The 16,180-nt window shown below is 39.3% G+C and overlaps 1 protein-coding gene across 23 annotated transcripts in view; it reads left to right on the forward strand.

The window, feature by feature from the left end:
• ARID1B (AT-rich interaction domain 1B) overlaps positions 1–16,180 on the forward strand; it is a 309,844-nt gene that overhangs the window by 68,588 nt on the left and 225,076 nt on the right. For all 23 annotated transcript variants that reach the window (XM_015858262.3, XM_015858267.3, XM_085541551.1 and 20 more), the window contains one exon: positions 5,385–5,525. In XM_015858262.3, the coding sequence (XP_015713748.2) occupies positions 5,385–5,525 (141 nt within the window). The remainder of the gene's footprint in view (positions 1–5,384; positions 5,526–16,180) is intronic.

The following is a 16,180-nucleotide window of genomic DNA, read 5'->3' on the forward strand; positions in this document are numbered from 1 at the left end:
AATGCACTGCCTCAGTTCTTAGAATTATCAGGTATACCTCCCTGGGAATCCCAATTGCTATACATTTTGTATTTTAATTTCTATGTGATTACAGTGTTACAGTTAATAGGAAAATGGAATGTTACTGATGACTGCTGCTGAAAACAGTACTTATTTCACAGTATTGGAGTTTGTTTCACTGTTTCTCAGCAAAGTATACGTTGTTGCATCAGGTACAGTTGCTACAGTTGCCCTTTCCTCTGACTATCTCCCCTGCCATTGGAGTTACCTTTCTGGAAATGTGGTTTAGTGCCACCCCTTGTTCGGGTTTTTATGTTATGGCTGTATCCCTCAAGACTTCTGAGCTGTTCTGATGCCTGCTTCTGAAGTTGAGCAGGGCCTGCCTTCTGATTTTGAGCACCAGAGAGACTGCAAGTAAAAGAGTTGCAATGGCCAATGCTGCCAGTGCTGTTTCCTTGTTATGCGTATCTCGTGCTGACAGATGAACATTCAGGAGAGACCTGAAGTGGCTTGGTGGAACTTTTTGTCACAGGGAACATATGAAGTCCCTTCCGTTATTGACTGGACCTAGCCATTAGGATGGTTTAAAAGTGCAGTAGCTGCATATTGCTGGTGTTATTAGTGTACCTGTGCTAACACACTAATTCTGTTACATTTTAATTTTAAAAGTTACGATGACTGTAATGTTGTCTAATGATCCTTCTCCTTTGACATTAGCTATGGATTATGCATGCAAAAATTGCTTAAAACTTCCATTATTATCAAGGCATTTCCTGGACAAAGAATGTCTTTCGTAAGACCCCTTCTGCAAGCAAGAATTAAAGATAATGGGATAAGTTATAGGTTTAATTGGATTTCTCTCACCTCTTCATTCTGTCTGCCACTTTTATCCTTCTTTTCTTCTATTCCTTTCTTTCTTGACCATCAGAGTAGCTTAATCACAGTGGTCAGTCGTACTTCTCCCAGAATAATGCTGTTTGTGCTCTGCAAATCAGATAGGTTGGAAAGCAATTATTGCAGTTTCTGTGCTTGCACAGAAATATATTCAAACTCGTTCTCACTGTACTGTCCCAAGAACGTATATCTTACCACAGGTATGCTGAAGCTTCCCAAATCCTGGTCTGCTGTGTTGTGTACATCATAACAGATGTGGGCGTAAGGCAGAAAGGGAGGGAACTATTATTACCTTAAGAAGAAAGATGATGCTTGGGTCATTCACTCCAGGCATTGTAAGTAATTGGCTTCAGATTTGTTTTGTTCTGGGGAGATCTTAATTAAGCTTCTTTATATGCTGTTTAATAAACATTTGTCCATAAGCGGTATCTTGTGATCCACATCAATAAAGCAGGAGGATTAATTTGCATGCTGTTGTTTGTTATTTATTTAAATAGCCACAGAAATTATACTGAGTATTCTGCTAAGGCAGTGATGATGGGTCACTGCACTGTCTGTGTGACATCCAGAGTACCAGGATTACCATGTGTGAGTTTTTTGTTGTTGTTGTTGTTGTATTCTTACAAAGCAAACAAACAAAAACAACACAAAAACCAGCTTAGATTGAAAGAACATGGAGGAAAAATCTAACGTAAGTAACTGATACCTAAGGTCAGAGGAAGAGCCCAGTACCCTCTTTGATACTGCTGTCTGGAAGCAGAACACTCGAGAAAATATTTAAGAACTTGGAGCGGTCCCCCAGCTGTTGGCAGTGAAGGTGTTATTTCCCCTTTCAGGTTACTTAATTTATTACTGAGGTATCCTGCAGGTCAACGTTCCCTTGCTTTTCTCCCTTGCAGGAGAGAAACATGCTTTGCAAAGAGACCGTTAGAACATGGGGATGGCTGCACTGGGTCAGATCAAGGTTTCATGTAGCCTGTATCCCATCTCCAGCAGACGCTTTAATTGGATGCCCGGAGAAGAGTTGGAACAAAGCAAGCATATGATACTTCCCCCAGCACTCTCCAAGCCTTCAGCTGTTTTCAGCTCAGAGTCTTCCTGAGCCAGATGTGGCTCTGTATATTTGGTAACCCTCCGAGGATGTATCTTCTCTGAAATTGTCCAGTCTTTGCTTTAGTCCACATAAACTTTTATCTTTCAAAACATTGTTTGGCAAGGAGTTTAAAATGTCAGCTACTTCTGTGATGAGAGAACCTGCCTGTTTCTCAGTTTGAAGTTTGCTTTTTCTAGCTTCATCTAATGCCTTCTAGTTGTGTTGGATGCAATGACTGTGTAACTTTCCATTATATTCTCATTTCCTGCTGTCTTTTCTAGACTTGAAGGGTTCTAGTTTATGTACCCCTTGTTCCATATCTTTGATCATTCTCACTGCATTTCTCAGAACCTTTGCATTTGGCCCTTTCTAATAAATCTAATAAGTCTGAAGAGAGGGATTCTTCCTTTGGAAGTCCATGTTTGTTAATTAGCATCTTCATTCTTGCTTGTACTGGATAAATGAGCACAAGCCATCAGTTCTTTGCAGCCTTCCACTCCTCAATTTTCTTTTAAAACTGTACTTAATTTCTTGCATACCAAAGCATCTCTGAGTTAGAGGTTACATACCACCATTCATAATTCAGATATTTTGTTCATGAGTCCATTTAGATCTATGGATTGTTTCATCTTTAGCATGACTTACTGTTTGTTCGTCAGTTTGCTCCATGATTAGTTCCATCATACTCAGACATATTCTTAGAGTCACTCATGAAGAGGGATGCCAGTGACTCCCAAGGTTTTTCCATAGTGCATGCAATAAGCTTTTCTCTGAATCTCCTTATATACCTTGATCATCATTTGGCACTTCAGACTCTGAAGGACCTTCTGCTCCTGATGTATTTGAAGAAATGACTCCTTGCTCATTTGTTTCCCTTTCCTAGCTGTTCTTCCAATTCCTTCTGTTCTGCCTTACTACATTTGAACTGCCAGAGTTTATAGGTTGTTGGTTTTTTTTTTTGTTTTGTTTTTTACATTTGGGCTTGGTGTTGACTTATCCAAGGCTGCCTCATTGATTGTGGAAACCAACTATAAGCCATGCTGATGTCCCTTTGCTCTTCTCAGGTCTTTAGTAGGTGGTGAATATTGGTTCTCTGCTTTCCATGTGGTTGTTGTTAAGCAGCTTTGATGCTGCCAGTCAGATTTTATTTCTCCTAGCTGTCTGTTTGAGCTTCCTTTTAACAAGCTTTCTCCTTTTTATGTAGGTAGACTCTTTGAAGTTAAGAACAACAACAGGAGACTCCTGGGTTTTCATTGTTCCTGTAGGGATGCTCAATTTAGCTGTGTTGCGGTCACTGATACATTGTGGTTCTGCAGCTGTAGGCTTGGAACAAGATGATTCCTGCAGCTCAGGACTCAGCCAAAGGCATTGGCTCTTCGTGCGGCCTTTCTTAGCTGCAGCTCTGTGGAACAGCCTTCAGCAGTGATCTGATACTCTGGACTCTGCACTGTATCCCACTTGCCCAGTCTACAGGCAAGAAGTTGAAATCTTCCATTTGTCTATGACCCTTTATAGCACACTGTTGTCAGTGTAGCCATATTCTGTCCATGCCAGGCAGTCCAAACACATGTTCCTCCTGATGAGAACAAACTCCAGACTCTTGCTACTTCAAGAGTTGGAGTTCTGTTTTCCTTTAAGTCTTACTTTGTCATCAGCTGTCTTTCATTTGTATTTGTTTCCTGGGATGACGCAAAAGTGTCTGCTAATTGACTTCATCTATGGGATTTGTCATAGGACTTCTGTTGGTGCTTTAGTCTGAGGCTTGATATTCCAGTTATCCAGTTTCTCTACTACTTTCACCCTTTGTGTAGAAGGCAATTTATTGTTGGGTTTACTACCTGTCACCCTGATCAATCTGCAGCCTGTATGCTTGTTTTCATTATTTCATTCTTCTCATCAGCTTCACTCAATAACCCAGAATCTCCACGTCTTCATTTGCAGTGGCATGGTTCATGCTTTTGAACCATGTAGTCTTCTCAACACATCCCTTCAGTCTACAAATGTTCATTAAAGAAGGTAAATGTGGTAACACAAACATATCTGTAAAGTAGTGCTGAAGGAAACTAATGTGCAAGGAAGAAAAGTGCCAAAGTAGATTTCAAGTGTTGACTTAAGGAGCTAGCAAGATGTAGGACTACCAGCTCCTGGTGAAAGTAGTAGAAACAGATGAAGTTGTGATAGTTCAAAAAAACCAAACAGCTAAACATGTGTTTAAATTTGACTTTATATTATTGTTATTGCCTAGTAAATAGCACTGTATTGTTGAGTGAATATGGTAAGCTAACTTCAGGTAGAGTAGGCATGTGTCTGTGTGTTGAGTAAACAGATTTATCAGAGTATCTGAGACTCAGTGGGAACAAATACGAGATCAAAGCATTTCAGAGGTACTCAGGTATCCGAGATATTTGCTTAGGGCAGAGATGTTCAGGACAAATCGGAGATCTATTTCAGGTGGGAGAAATTCTATGTTGCACGTAGCATTCATGTAAAATATTATAAATAATACTGGTGTCTGTGGGAGAAAACTGATACCTAAATTGGGTAATACAGACAGAATTGGGCTTGTTGCATGTCTGCTCTGTTAAATATCTCAAGAAATGCCAGCTTATAGAAGGCTTACCACCCAACTGCTACAGAAATTCGTATGACAAAATGTAGTTGACTTGGTTTTGTTTATGACTTTAATTTTCAGTGTGTGGGGAGGATTTCTCGGTGTATGATACATGCACCTTTGTCCATTCATAGGACTTTTAATGGTTCATTTTATGCTGTGCTCTTTTTGGTTTGTTTGTTGTTGAACATGACTTATCGTAGTAGATGTAGGAGAAAGAGATTGAACTTTATAGAAACTATGTGTCTTCAAACCATGAGTTTTTCATGTAAAGCTTAAATGCACTTGCACATATGAAGACTACAAACTTGAGGGTTATGGACAAAAAAAAAATAATCACAAAGCCGAGTACTTTCTTGCTTTGGAAAAAATTGGTATTTCTCTTTCAGTGTCTATTTTAAAGTTGTGCCGCTACATCCAGTTCTGATTTTGGGTCATTGCAGCAGAGTGATTCTTCTGTAGATGTGCCTATGGAGAGCAAACATTTAAAATAACTGCCTGCGTATTTTAAGCCTGGGCATTTTGGGATTCTGATGTTCAGAAGGATGGCATTTTCCTTAGAAGTCCTCCCTGAAAAGGGAGACTAGAGAGAGTGCTCTAGCTTGCTCCTCTTGCTCAGGCAGGAGGATCTGAGAGCTTATGTTGGCTGTTGAGTATGAGATCAGCAGGATGGGGGGTGCGGGCTGTAGCTGAGGATATTGCCACCAGGCTCGTTAGCCTACAGATGTAACTGAACTCAGCTTTGTGTCTCTACTCACTGCCTGCTTTGCTTGACTCCCCTAACAGATACCGCCGCAGTATGGTCAGCAAGGCGTGAGTGGCTACTGCCAGCAGGGCCAGCAGCCGTACTACAACCAGCAGCCGCAGCACCTGCCACCCCAGGCACAGTATCTGTCACAGGCCCAGCAGAGATACCAGGCCCAGCAGGTAAGCACTGTCCTGGAGCATGAAACATTCTATGCAAGGTGAACAAAGCCTGCCCGACCTCTTTTCAGGATGATGCTGGTGCAAACAAAATGAAATACTTGGAGTCTCCTTCTCTGGAGATAAATTTAAGACCCGCCTGGATGCCTACCTGTGTGACATGGTGTAGGGAGCCTGCTTTGGCAGGGGGGTTGGACTCGATGATCTCTAGAGGTCCCTTCCAACCCCTACAATTCTGTGATTCTGTGAGTCAGTCAACATCCTTCTGAAAAGTCTCAGAGGATATGCACATGCACACACACTTTCAGGATTTCTTTTATATCACCTTTTTTGAATGTGGCTGATATTTGTACCTCAGAAGCTACTAATTCTGTATTTAAAAACAAGTATGGATCAGATGTTGGTGGACCTCAAGGGTTTTCTTTCGTTTTGTTTTGTTTTCCCCACACAAAACATTTCAAGAGCTCCCGCACCCAATATGGTCAGTGTTATTTTGTTTTTAGTGTTGGTTCATTTTTTAGGACAGATGATTTAAGGGCATTTTGTAGCTGCATTGTCGTGAGAGCTTTCTAAGATATTTTTATAATTGATATTACAGCTTTTACTTTGATTATTTACTTTGCCCAACCTGTTAGTAAAGATGTGTAATTCAATATGCTTTTCAGTTCTCAGATTGTATTTTATGTGCTGGCTATTAAAGTTCATTTTAAATGATTCTGTTTTTAACTAAGATCAGAAGTGATAGTGTCCGAGAGCTTGAGAAATACATGGATGTTAGATACTGAACAAAATGGATGCTTGTAGCTGATAAAGCTGCATGTGTAAGCTAAGTTGTGTGCAGCCTCAGCTCTGTGAATCACATAGAGCTGGCCTGGAAGTGGAATGATGAAGCTAAAGCTTGTTCACCATCCTGGGAAACCTAACAAAAGTGAGCTGTGCTCAAGACTGGTATTAGTGAAAGCATCAGCACTTGCTTCAGATCACTGGGGAATTCTGTCAGGTGTGGATATCAGTTGGGATAATGCTGGTACAGTGTAGAAATCTCGGTTTGGAATAAAAATAGTGTACAAAGTAAACTTAACGAAAGATGTTGTTAGTAGCAGTGATGCAGGAGATTCTTTTGACTTTAAAATTAAGCTGTGCTGATTTCACTGTGTAATTACATGTTAATTTTTCTTCATCTACTTTTTAAAATTCCATTGAGAGTGTTAACATTTTTCATTAAAATGCTGGATCATTTATTGAATAGATTTTTTAATTGTATTTGTGTTATTCTTGTAAATGTCAAATTTTTCCATCTCTAGTTATAGATGAAGTCAGCTTATAGGTATACAGTTATAGGTAACTGACTTCAGAAATTGCACTTGACTTCAATTTTCTCCGTTCTTATTTTGGCATTAAATGCTTGGATTGTCTATAACTTGAAAGTAGTGTTCATAAGCATCTTGGTAAAATCTTAGCAGATGAATGCTTAGTAATACAGCTATGAGGGAGAAGAAACACAGCTCTTCCAGTGTCTACATATCGCAGTCTGTGAAATTGAAATGGGTTTTGCTGCCTTGAACACCTCTTCATATTTTGAATACTGTCAGTTGAATGGATTGAGTATTTTAGTTTAAAAATACAGAGGACATGCTCACTCTGCAGGACTTAGGAAATAACAAGATACTGATTTATCTGCTGATATTCATTCCAATTACTTCTTTTTTGTTGTTGTTGTCATAGCTAATAAAGTGGAAATCTGTAAAGTGGAGGGTATCGTAGAAGAGTGGGAATCATCAGAGGATGATAAAGGCAAAATGGGAGTAAAACCTACCATATATTACAGACTTCAGAGCAATTAGATGAAGAAGAAGTCTGGGAGAGACTCACGGGTAGAAGACAGTAGCCTTGTTGTATCCAAACTACTACTTTGAAGATCTGGTTATCTAAATCCAGGCACCAAGCATGAAACTATGGTCTCAAGATAAACAGACATCTTTGCCTGAATCTGCAGATGCAGATTGTTGGTGAGGAGTAATGTACACAGCCTTGCATTTGGTAACCTTTAGGTCTGGGAATTACACCTGAAATTTTTCATGGCACTGAAGTCAGTACTTTTGATGCTTCACCACCAGTGCTTTTTCTCTGTTGATGATGCATAATAGAGTTACTGTGAAGTACAATATGTAAATTAACCCTAGGATAACAAAATGTTGGGAGTGTATGTCAAGTTTGACTTCTTAAACAAGGACTTCTAAAACTGTGCTTACTTAAGCACATATGCCTCTGCTTACTTATGATTGATTAACTTTTGAAAAATTATTTGAAAATGAGAGTTTAGTTGACTGAAATTTTAGCAAGTGAAATAGGAGTAGACATTCATCGAGTTCTAGGAATTTTAAGGGCAGAGTTCACTGAATTTGATCTTACTGCTGTTCACAACCATCTACTGGGGGTATGGAGTGGAGTATAAAGTTAAATTTACCTCAGAGGTACACATTGGAGGGACTAGGGGCAATGGACATAGGTAGGGAGAAGGGAGGTTTCAGCTCCAGAAGGGATTCTGGGAGATTTTAATATTATTTTTATATATTCTAATTTAAAAATAAACCATAAAACCATGCAATGTCTGTTGCACCAGTTAGCATATCTTGATTTCTGTCCCCACTCTTAAAACACCATTATCTCAATCTTACAAGGACTAGTTCTGTCATCCTTAGTTCTGCTCTTCTTTTTGGCCTGCAAGTGAATTCAGTTCATGTCTTCTGTACTCTGTTAATCATTTCTTTAAAAATCTTGACTTTTGTTGCTTATTGTGCTCAAAATTGTCATTAACAAATACTGCTATTTAATTGAACGGACTCTGAGGAATGTGTGAGTTGATACTTGTAGCCTTGTTGGCCTAGAGAAGAGAAGGAGGCCTCTGGAGACATTTTTGCTATGTAGTGGCTAGTCAGAATCATAGGTAAGCTTCATAATACTGAAACCAAGTATTCTTCCTAGAGAGCGTGGCCTAGAGATCATTCTAATAATAATGAAGAAGTCTCTGGGAGCCTCAGCTGTGGCTCAGTACTTTATTATCCTATGTATTCTACAAGTATGTAGCAAATAACAAGAAAGGTAGTCTTTGCCTCCAAAACATTTACAGCTTAAATATGAAATGTGGCAAGATATGAAGTTATATCAGTAAGGAGGTATAAATAAAAGGACAGTGCTGTTCAAGGTAGCTAGCAACATGGAAGGCATTCATTTAGTTGCTTGGATATTCCTTTTATTCTACTGCTACAGCGGAAAACTGCATTTGAAGACTGTTGGTTCATTATCTATATACCTTGAATGACGGCCAAATGCTCGTTAGATTTAAAATGAGGTATTATTTTCTTTCCTGGTTCTGGAAAATGCTGACTATGCTTCCCTGCCTTCTTGACAAGGGAAATCGTTTTGAAGAGGAAAAACAAACAAACAAACAAAAAAGGGGTATTAACTTAGAAAAAAGAATACAGTCACTGTGGATGATTATTGAAGTTTGGGTGGCACAAAGCAGGTAGCAAAAATTATTTCTCGGGTTTATGGCCAGGGAGACAGAAGATTTGTTTGCTTGTAGATACTGAGGTAGGAGAAAATGCCTAAGAGAAAATCCTTCTCATTCGCTTTTGCTGTCAGGAAAAAATATAGTTGCACACTCTCCTCGAGACTTCTAATATAGATTGACTGAGCTGATTAGAAAATTCAATTACGAAACATTTAAAAAGTCTTAACTGATATTAAGGGGTTCTCATATGTAAATAAGAGTATGTCCTGTGCAATTTGATCAGCTTTCCTGACTCAGTCTGTGTAGGCATCTGTGAAATCCTATTCAGTTCCTTACAGACTGGAAGCTGAACTTGTAATGGGAGCAGTTGTGAGTTGCAGAAGTTTAATGTCCTGTTTTAGGGTAAATAAGCCATTGCCATGACTGCATTCTTTGTGATGGAAGTGTAATTCAACAGGTTTTGCTTCCAGATAACAGAGAGTCCAGACGAGAGAAATGGAACTGCTCAGTAATTTGCCTTCTTTTTCCTATTATAATTTCTGTGTTTTGGAGATTATCAAACTGGAAGTAGGGTTTATTCTGGGTTGATGGTGGGCTTTTATGTGCCACCAGTTTCATTTTATGTGAAATCCTACAGTGTGTTGTATTGACTATTTTATTATGTGAAGAAAACTGATACCAAGTTTCATACAGATAATGTTGTATTTTTGCACTGTTAGAATGTGAGTGAGCTTCTTCAGTCAAGTATAATTCCTAGTGCTGCGCCTTTGAATTGGTTCTCATCTCCATTTCTCACGTATTGTGGATGTATGAGGCCATTGCTCCTTTTCTTTGACTCACTTGGATGCAATATGCAATCTTGTCGATAAAAGTAAACAGATAAAATAATTTCTGGGTCTGCTCCAGCGACTAGTGGCTTCTCATTCTTGAAATAAATATAGAGAGGAAGAAGGAGAATGGAATTTATTTGAACGTTTAAATTGTAAGTTGTTTAGATCTTTGTAAAATGGATTGCTTGGTGGAAGAAAGGAAGTTTCTTAAGGGGTGATTTGATACTAATATTGGCATAGTTTACTACAGAGCTGTATTGTAAGCCAGACTCAGTCATCTCCTCCTCAAATCGGGAGCCTGCTGTGTAAAATCCATTAAAGAAAGAGCTTTATTTTTAAGCATATTTATTGAAGGAGCATCAGATTCATTGATCATTAGATATTGCCAGTAGATGTAGATATCTCCGTGTTTTTAATACTTTTTTTTTTTTATTTTTTTTTTTAACCTTTACTGATCTTTAAAAGAAAAAAAAAAGAGAAGGATGTGTTATACTACTGGAGTGTTGCCCTTGGCATAGTTTTTCATCTTGAAATGGCATATAAATGAATAAACGCATCAGTTGCTTTTGCAGTTCTAAATCTTTTGCCATAACTAGTAGTGATATTTTTTCTCGAGAATGTAATGTAATTGCAAACTTAAACTGTCATCATTAAACATTATTTTGTTAAGATAGTTCGATGTATATTTGGGGTTATTATACTTTCCAAGTAGCTTTGAAACATCCGTGTAATATTTTGTTTTACGTAGCGTGTGTTTGTATTGAGAGAGAATCATACCCTCGAGATTTAATGTGTTATTATATGAGTTGGGAACCTATCATTTTTTTTCTGACAGATAAAGCAGAACTGAAAAAAATAATTACGATCTCAACCTTGTTAAAACAAAAATGATGATTTTATTCTACACCCGTTACTGTTATCCTGAAGTCATCTTTTGTTTAAAGCATTCCTGGAATCTTTCTTCTCACAGATTTCCAGGTTGGGGCAAAATTCTGCTAATCCTTGTTCTCAAAGGCAACTATGAGACTGAAAGGAGAAAAAGGTGTGGCAGATCCTTGATGTGGATCTGGTGCTTGCATCTTTCTGGGGCATTGCTCTTCCTGGTTAAGTGTGCACAAAGAGTTTTTTGTATGTAGTTTTAAACCATTCCCTTGTGGTGACCGTGACTTTTTAAAGAATGCCTTAAAGGAACAGCCAGGTCCTTCAGGCTCCTTTTAAATAAAAGGATAAAATGTTTTATAAACAAGCAAACAAACAAGATGCCCTTGCTAATATATTTCATTTAAATGAGTTTTAAAAGCTGACCCAAACCCTAGAGCTTACAGTGGAAGACCATCTTTCCCATCTGTGGTATCTTAATGTTCACGTCCACCGAACAAGGGGGAGAGGAATCATAGAACTGCAGAATGATTTGGGCTGGAAGGGACTTTAAAGTCCACCCAGTCCCAACCCCTGCCATGGGCAGTGCTGCCCAGGGCCCATCCAACCTGGCCTTGAGCACCTCCAGGGATGGGGCACCACAGCTTCTTTGGGCAGCCTGTGCAGGTGCCTCACTGCCCTCTGAGGAAAGAATTTGCTCTTAACATCTAACCTAAATAGAATAATAGAATGGCCTGGCTTGAAAAGGACTGCAATGATCATGTCGTTTCAACCCCTGCTGTGTGCAGGGTCGTCAACCACCAGACCAGGCTGCCCAGAGCCACATCCAGCCTGGCCTTGAATGTCTGCAGGGATGGGGCATCCACAGCCTCCTTGGGCAACCTGTGCCAATGCGTCACCACCCTCTGTGTGAAAAACTTCCTCCTAATATCTAACCTAAACTTCTGCTGTCTCAGTTTAAGACCATTCCCCCTTGTCCAGTCATTGTTATGTTCTCTTCAGGTCTCCCCTGTCTTACTTTAAAGCCATTCTCCCTTGCCCTATCACTGTTTGCCCATGTACATGCATTAGCACACACGGGCCTTGCTTGGGCACTGCCCCAAAGACCCTCTAGAAGGAAGCTCTATCCTCTGGGGATCAGCAGATCCTTCCAGTGCCCTACAGACAGCTTTCTGCAGTTGGAGAGCAGGGGTCAGAGCAAGATGGGGGCTGCTTTCTCCTGCTGAGGCCTGCAGGTGACAGACGTGTGCAGTTCAGGAGTAACTCTGTGCAGAGAGCCCTGGCTTGGGGCCACTGGGGTGGGAAAGCAGTGCTGCTCTGAAGGCTGAGGAGAGTTAAGAGCGGCCGTACATTGAACATGTCTCCTGTAGGAGCCAGTTGTTCTTCATAAAATGTTTGTTTCGTACTAATAACTGGAATAAATTGATTTGGTTCTGTTCAGGGGGCTCTGAGTGGCCATAAATTTCAGGTCTGTTTCTGAACTGGCAGCTCGGTTTGAGCTGGTCTCAGTCAGCAGCCTGAGACTGTTGTGGGAATGTTCCCTGCGGACATCTGTTTGTAGCGCTGAGTCAGTGCAAGGTGGGACACAGACAGCATTACCCCCATTTGAAACAGTCTTTGAAAATGTGAACAAAATGTGAAACTAATTAATCTGTTTTCATGTCCAAGCTGTATGACTGTCATGAAAACAGAACAAACTGTATTGTGGCAAAATGCGTCAAATTATTGAAGTGATTTTGGTACCATGAGGATGAAGTTTTGTTTTCCAATTTCACGCGAGCTGCTAAAGTTCCTTTAGCAGTGAAATAAGCAGCACATTAATTAATGCTGGCAAGCTGTTTGGGGGTGTAATAGTACAAAAAATGCTGCTGTTGTAAGTTGGGAACAATAGCGTAGCATGCAGATATCGAAATACATTAGTAACACAGATAATTCTCAGTGAGTCCAAATTAAAGCTTTATACCTAAACTCAGTTATTCTTTTTAATAAAATTCCCGCTCTTTTATTAGAAACTGGTGCAGAATTAGCATTCGATGGTACCATAGTTCAGTCTTAACTCCTGCAGAACTTAAACATGGGGCTTACAAGTAACGTGCAGCTGCCCAAAGCGTAAAGGTATAATAAGGATTGTTTGTCCTCCTGTCCTCTAACTCTTGTGTTGTGCTCATGTACTCATTGTGAGTGGCTGCTCTTAGCATTCGTTGTATTATGAACCACAGGAAATCTGGAAAAAAAACACGCCTGTGTGTTAAACTGATGTTTGCTGCCAGCCATATAGGAAGGCATTCTTTGTGAATGTTGGCTATTATAGTTATATGAGAACCCATAAGCAAGCTTAATGTTCGGAAGAGATTGGTGCCTGCCATCCTCAGCAGCAAGTGGCAACTGCTACTTGTGCACCATAAATCCTTCAAGGCTTCCGTTCTCTTCACAGCAGAGGTGTCTAGTGCCTCTTTGCATGCTGTTCTGAAATGCTGGGCTTATTTTCTGTTTAAAAGTAATTATTTTCTTGCCAAGGTAAAGAAGTACAAAGGAGAGGTTATTCCTTTAAACCATTCAACCCCAAATTTGGAGCTTAAGAACTCTTAACTGCTGTTGTATGCACCTTGGTTGGCTTGTACAAGGCAGATTTGAGAGTATGTAGCAAGCAGAGAAATCTCTGACAAGAAAATGGCCAGGTGAAAGTCATCACACATAACTATTCTGTAACTACTGCTCCCAGCTTTTCCAGCCTCCTTTCCGTGGGGCCTGAATTTGGGGTCATGGAAAAAAAAACAACACAGTATGCCTTTTTTTTCTTTTTTAATGAAGACATCTGTCTTGGTACTCTGAGCACTTTGTTGCTAACCTGCTTCAGGGATATCAGACATATCAAAAATCAGGGTACAGCCTTGATTTTTGTATCTGTAATGAAGCTTGGATAGACTTGTGGGGAGGAAGCGAAGGCTTCCAAACTCACACACCAGCATTCAAATCTTGGCTGATAGGCAAGCCACCAATGGCCAGAACCTCTCAAAAAAAAAAGGAGTTTCCCTGCCTTGCTACACGCTGCTGTGGTTTAAAAATAAATAAGTAAATAAATACATAAAGTCAAAAATTTAAGAACTGTGCTTGTACATAAAGTTAATTTATACTTCTTTTTTTTTTTTTTCTTTTTTTTTCTTTCTTAAGTGTGTAATGTTTTCAGAAATGGCAAATGATGTTTGAACTGGTATACATTCAGTGAATGCTTATAGCTGGTCAAAGTCTTTGCCAGCTAGTCTAATTTCTGCTTTTCTAAAGTCTCATCTTGTAAGCATGATGCTGTAGTAACACCAAGTTAGCACTGAGCCTGGGTCTGTTTATCTCTGTGGCTGAGGTTGCTTAATCAGCTCAGGAGTTTGCTGAAACTGTGACTCCTGTTGCGCTACATCTTCTCCCAGCAGTGGGAATAGCTGCTTGTTGTTCATCTGGGGAAAGTGCTGTCTGTTCAGCACTGTTTGTATCATTCAAGGAAGTGTGTCAAAACCCTCTCTTTTTTTGTATCTCGATTTATCATAGGTGTTAATTTTTCAGACTTGGAGAGTTTTTTTGTTTTTTTATAGTTCTAAACCTGGTAAGAATGTATCCCATCTCATTGGCTTTTAAGATGAACTATGTGGAGGCCCTAATCCTGATGAAATTAGTGCGCAGTGTCATCAAGAACCACCGGTAATACGAGCCCCTTCTTTGCTAAAGTGGGAAAAGAGCAAATTGGTCTGGGGGAAGAGGGAAGTCTTAACTCCTGTCTGCCAGTTCTTTGTAAGCAGCCAATTGTTTGCATGCGGTGAGTTTGTAGGTTCAGTGAACAGTAACAAAAAATCTCTGCAGCTCAAAAGCAGCTCCTATTTTTTACCAACTCAAGAAAATGGTATTTATAAGTAAATAATCCCGAACGGGAAGACTTCTTGCCTCAACTACAAACACTGTGTGAAATCTGTCATGGATTCGGTGTGTTCTGTGTAGAAAAGTGTGTTCTGTCTTTTTCAAGGTTACAAATGTGTAAATGTGCTTTTCAGTGTTCTCAGATCAGTTAGTGGCTTGGCTTTGATCCACAGAATGGCAGTAGTGTTGTTGTTACAGTGGTATTGTTTAAAGTTTCTAAATTCTGATTTCTTTCAGTATTTAAATCACAGAAGGTTAATTAAAGCAGTTCTTTATTCTACAACTGCTTGGGAATATTAACCTCACAAAGCCTGCATTAAATCACTGAAGTGATAGAATTGCATTTGCTTTATAAAATAACCTTACGAGAGCAAAGACAAAGCCATTTATAGTTCAGTGCCATTAATTGCTTGGCATTTAGATATTAGTGTAGGAGTCTATTAATTAACTTGATAGTAAAACTCTTGGAATGCAGACCGATTAAAAGAAACTATTTTGTTTTAGGAGATGAGTGATCATAACTAGTGTTGTTCCTCTTACCACTCTCCTTATTATTAAATGAGTATTTTACTCTTATTCTGAGATCAGAATTAATATCCCGGAAGTAACTGTATCTGTACCTTTGAAATTTAGCTGTAAGTTAACCAGAATAGTAGGTTTTTCGAAAGATACCGGATCACATAATAATCATTTAACTTACAATCCATTAACCCAGTGGGTGCTCATAGACAAGTGTGTGTATGCAAATATTTTACAATCTAAGTGCACAAATCTTGTTCTAAGGAAAAAAAAAAATAAAATGAGATGTGATTGAGACAGCCCAGTGAATTAAGTGGTGAAATTGTGAAGTCTGAAAAGTGTTAATAAATCTGTAAGATTTATTTTTCTATGAGTGGTATATATCCTAAATTCTAGTGGTCTTGTAAATTATACCTTATGGTCAGTTGCAATGCAGCAGCGTTCTTTTATGGCCTTTAAATTAACGCACATTATTTTCCTCAGAGGCGGGGAAAATAAGCATGTTACTATTTCCTGGCATAAAACTTACCACCGTATTTCTTCACTGCTTATATTTTCTTTAGTATTCAAATCTGTTTGCTGTATGTACATTCAGTTTTATTTTCTGCATTTTGAGTTGGGATTCTGCTGCTAAGAAGATGTTATCTCAATGTAGGTCGGCATTTATGTTACGTATAGTCACAGGGAAGGAAGTCTTTTCCTGTACTGCCCTTTTACTGCATTTCTGTCCTACCATAGTGCAATTTAGAACAGCTTTTGGAATGCTGTTGCTCAGTAATCAGGCTACGGAAAAGTCCAGCCTCTTCCTCTCACTTCTCCCTGATGGCTGAGTACTCGTCTACAACCTATCTTTTGTGTATGTATTTTTAGATAAAAAATGAAATGTAGGTATAAAGGCTTTATGTTTTCTGGCTCTCTGCCTACGGAGTTCACAAAGGTCTTGCTCTGTAATCTTCATGAAGAAAGAGAGGTTTCTTGTTCCTTTATTTCCTAGAAATCCTTTACCAACATTT

Source organism: Coturnix japonica, chromosome 3, assembly GCF_054131305.1.
Source record: "Coturnix japonica strain WE chromosome 3, WE-NBRP24, whole genome shotgun sequence".
NCBI lineage: Eukaryota > Metazoa > Chordata > Aves > Galliformes > Phasianidae > Coturnix > Coturnix japonica.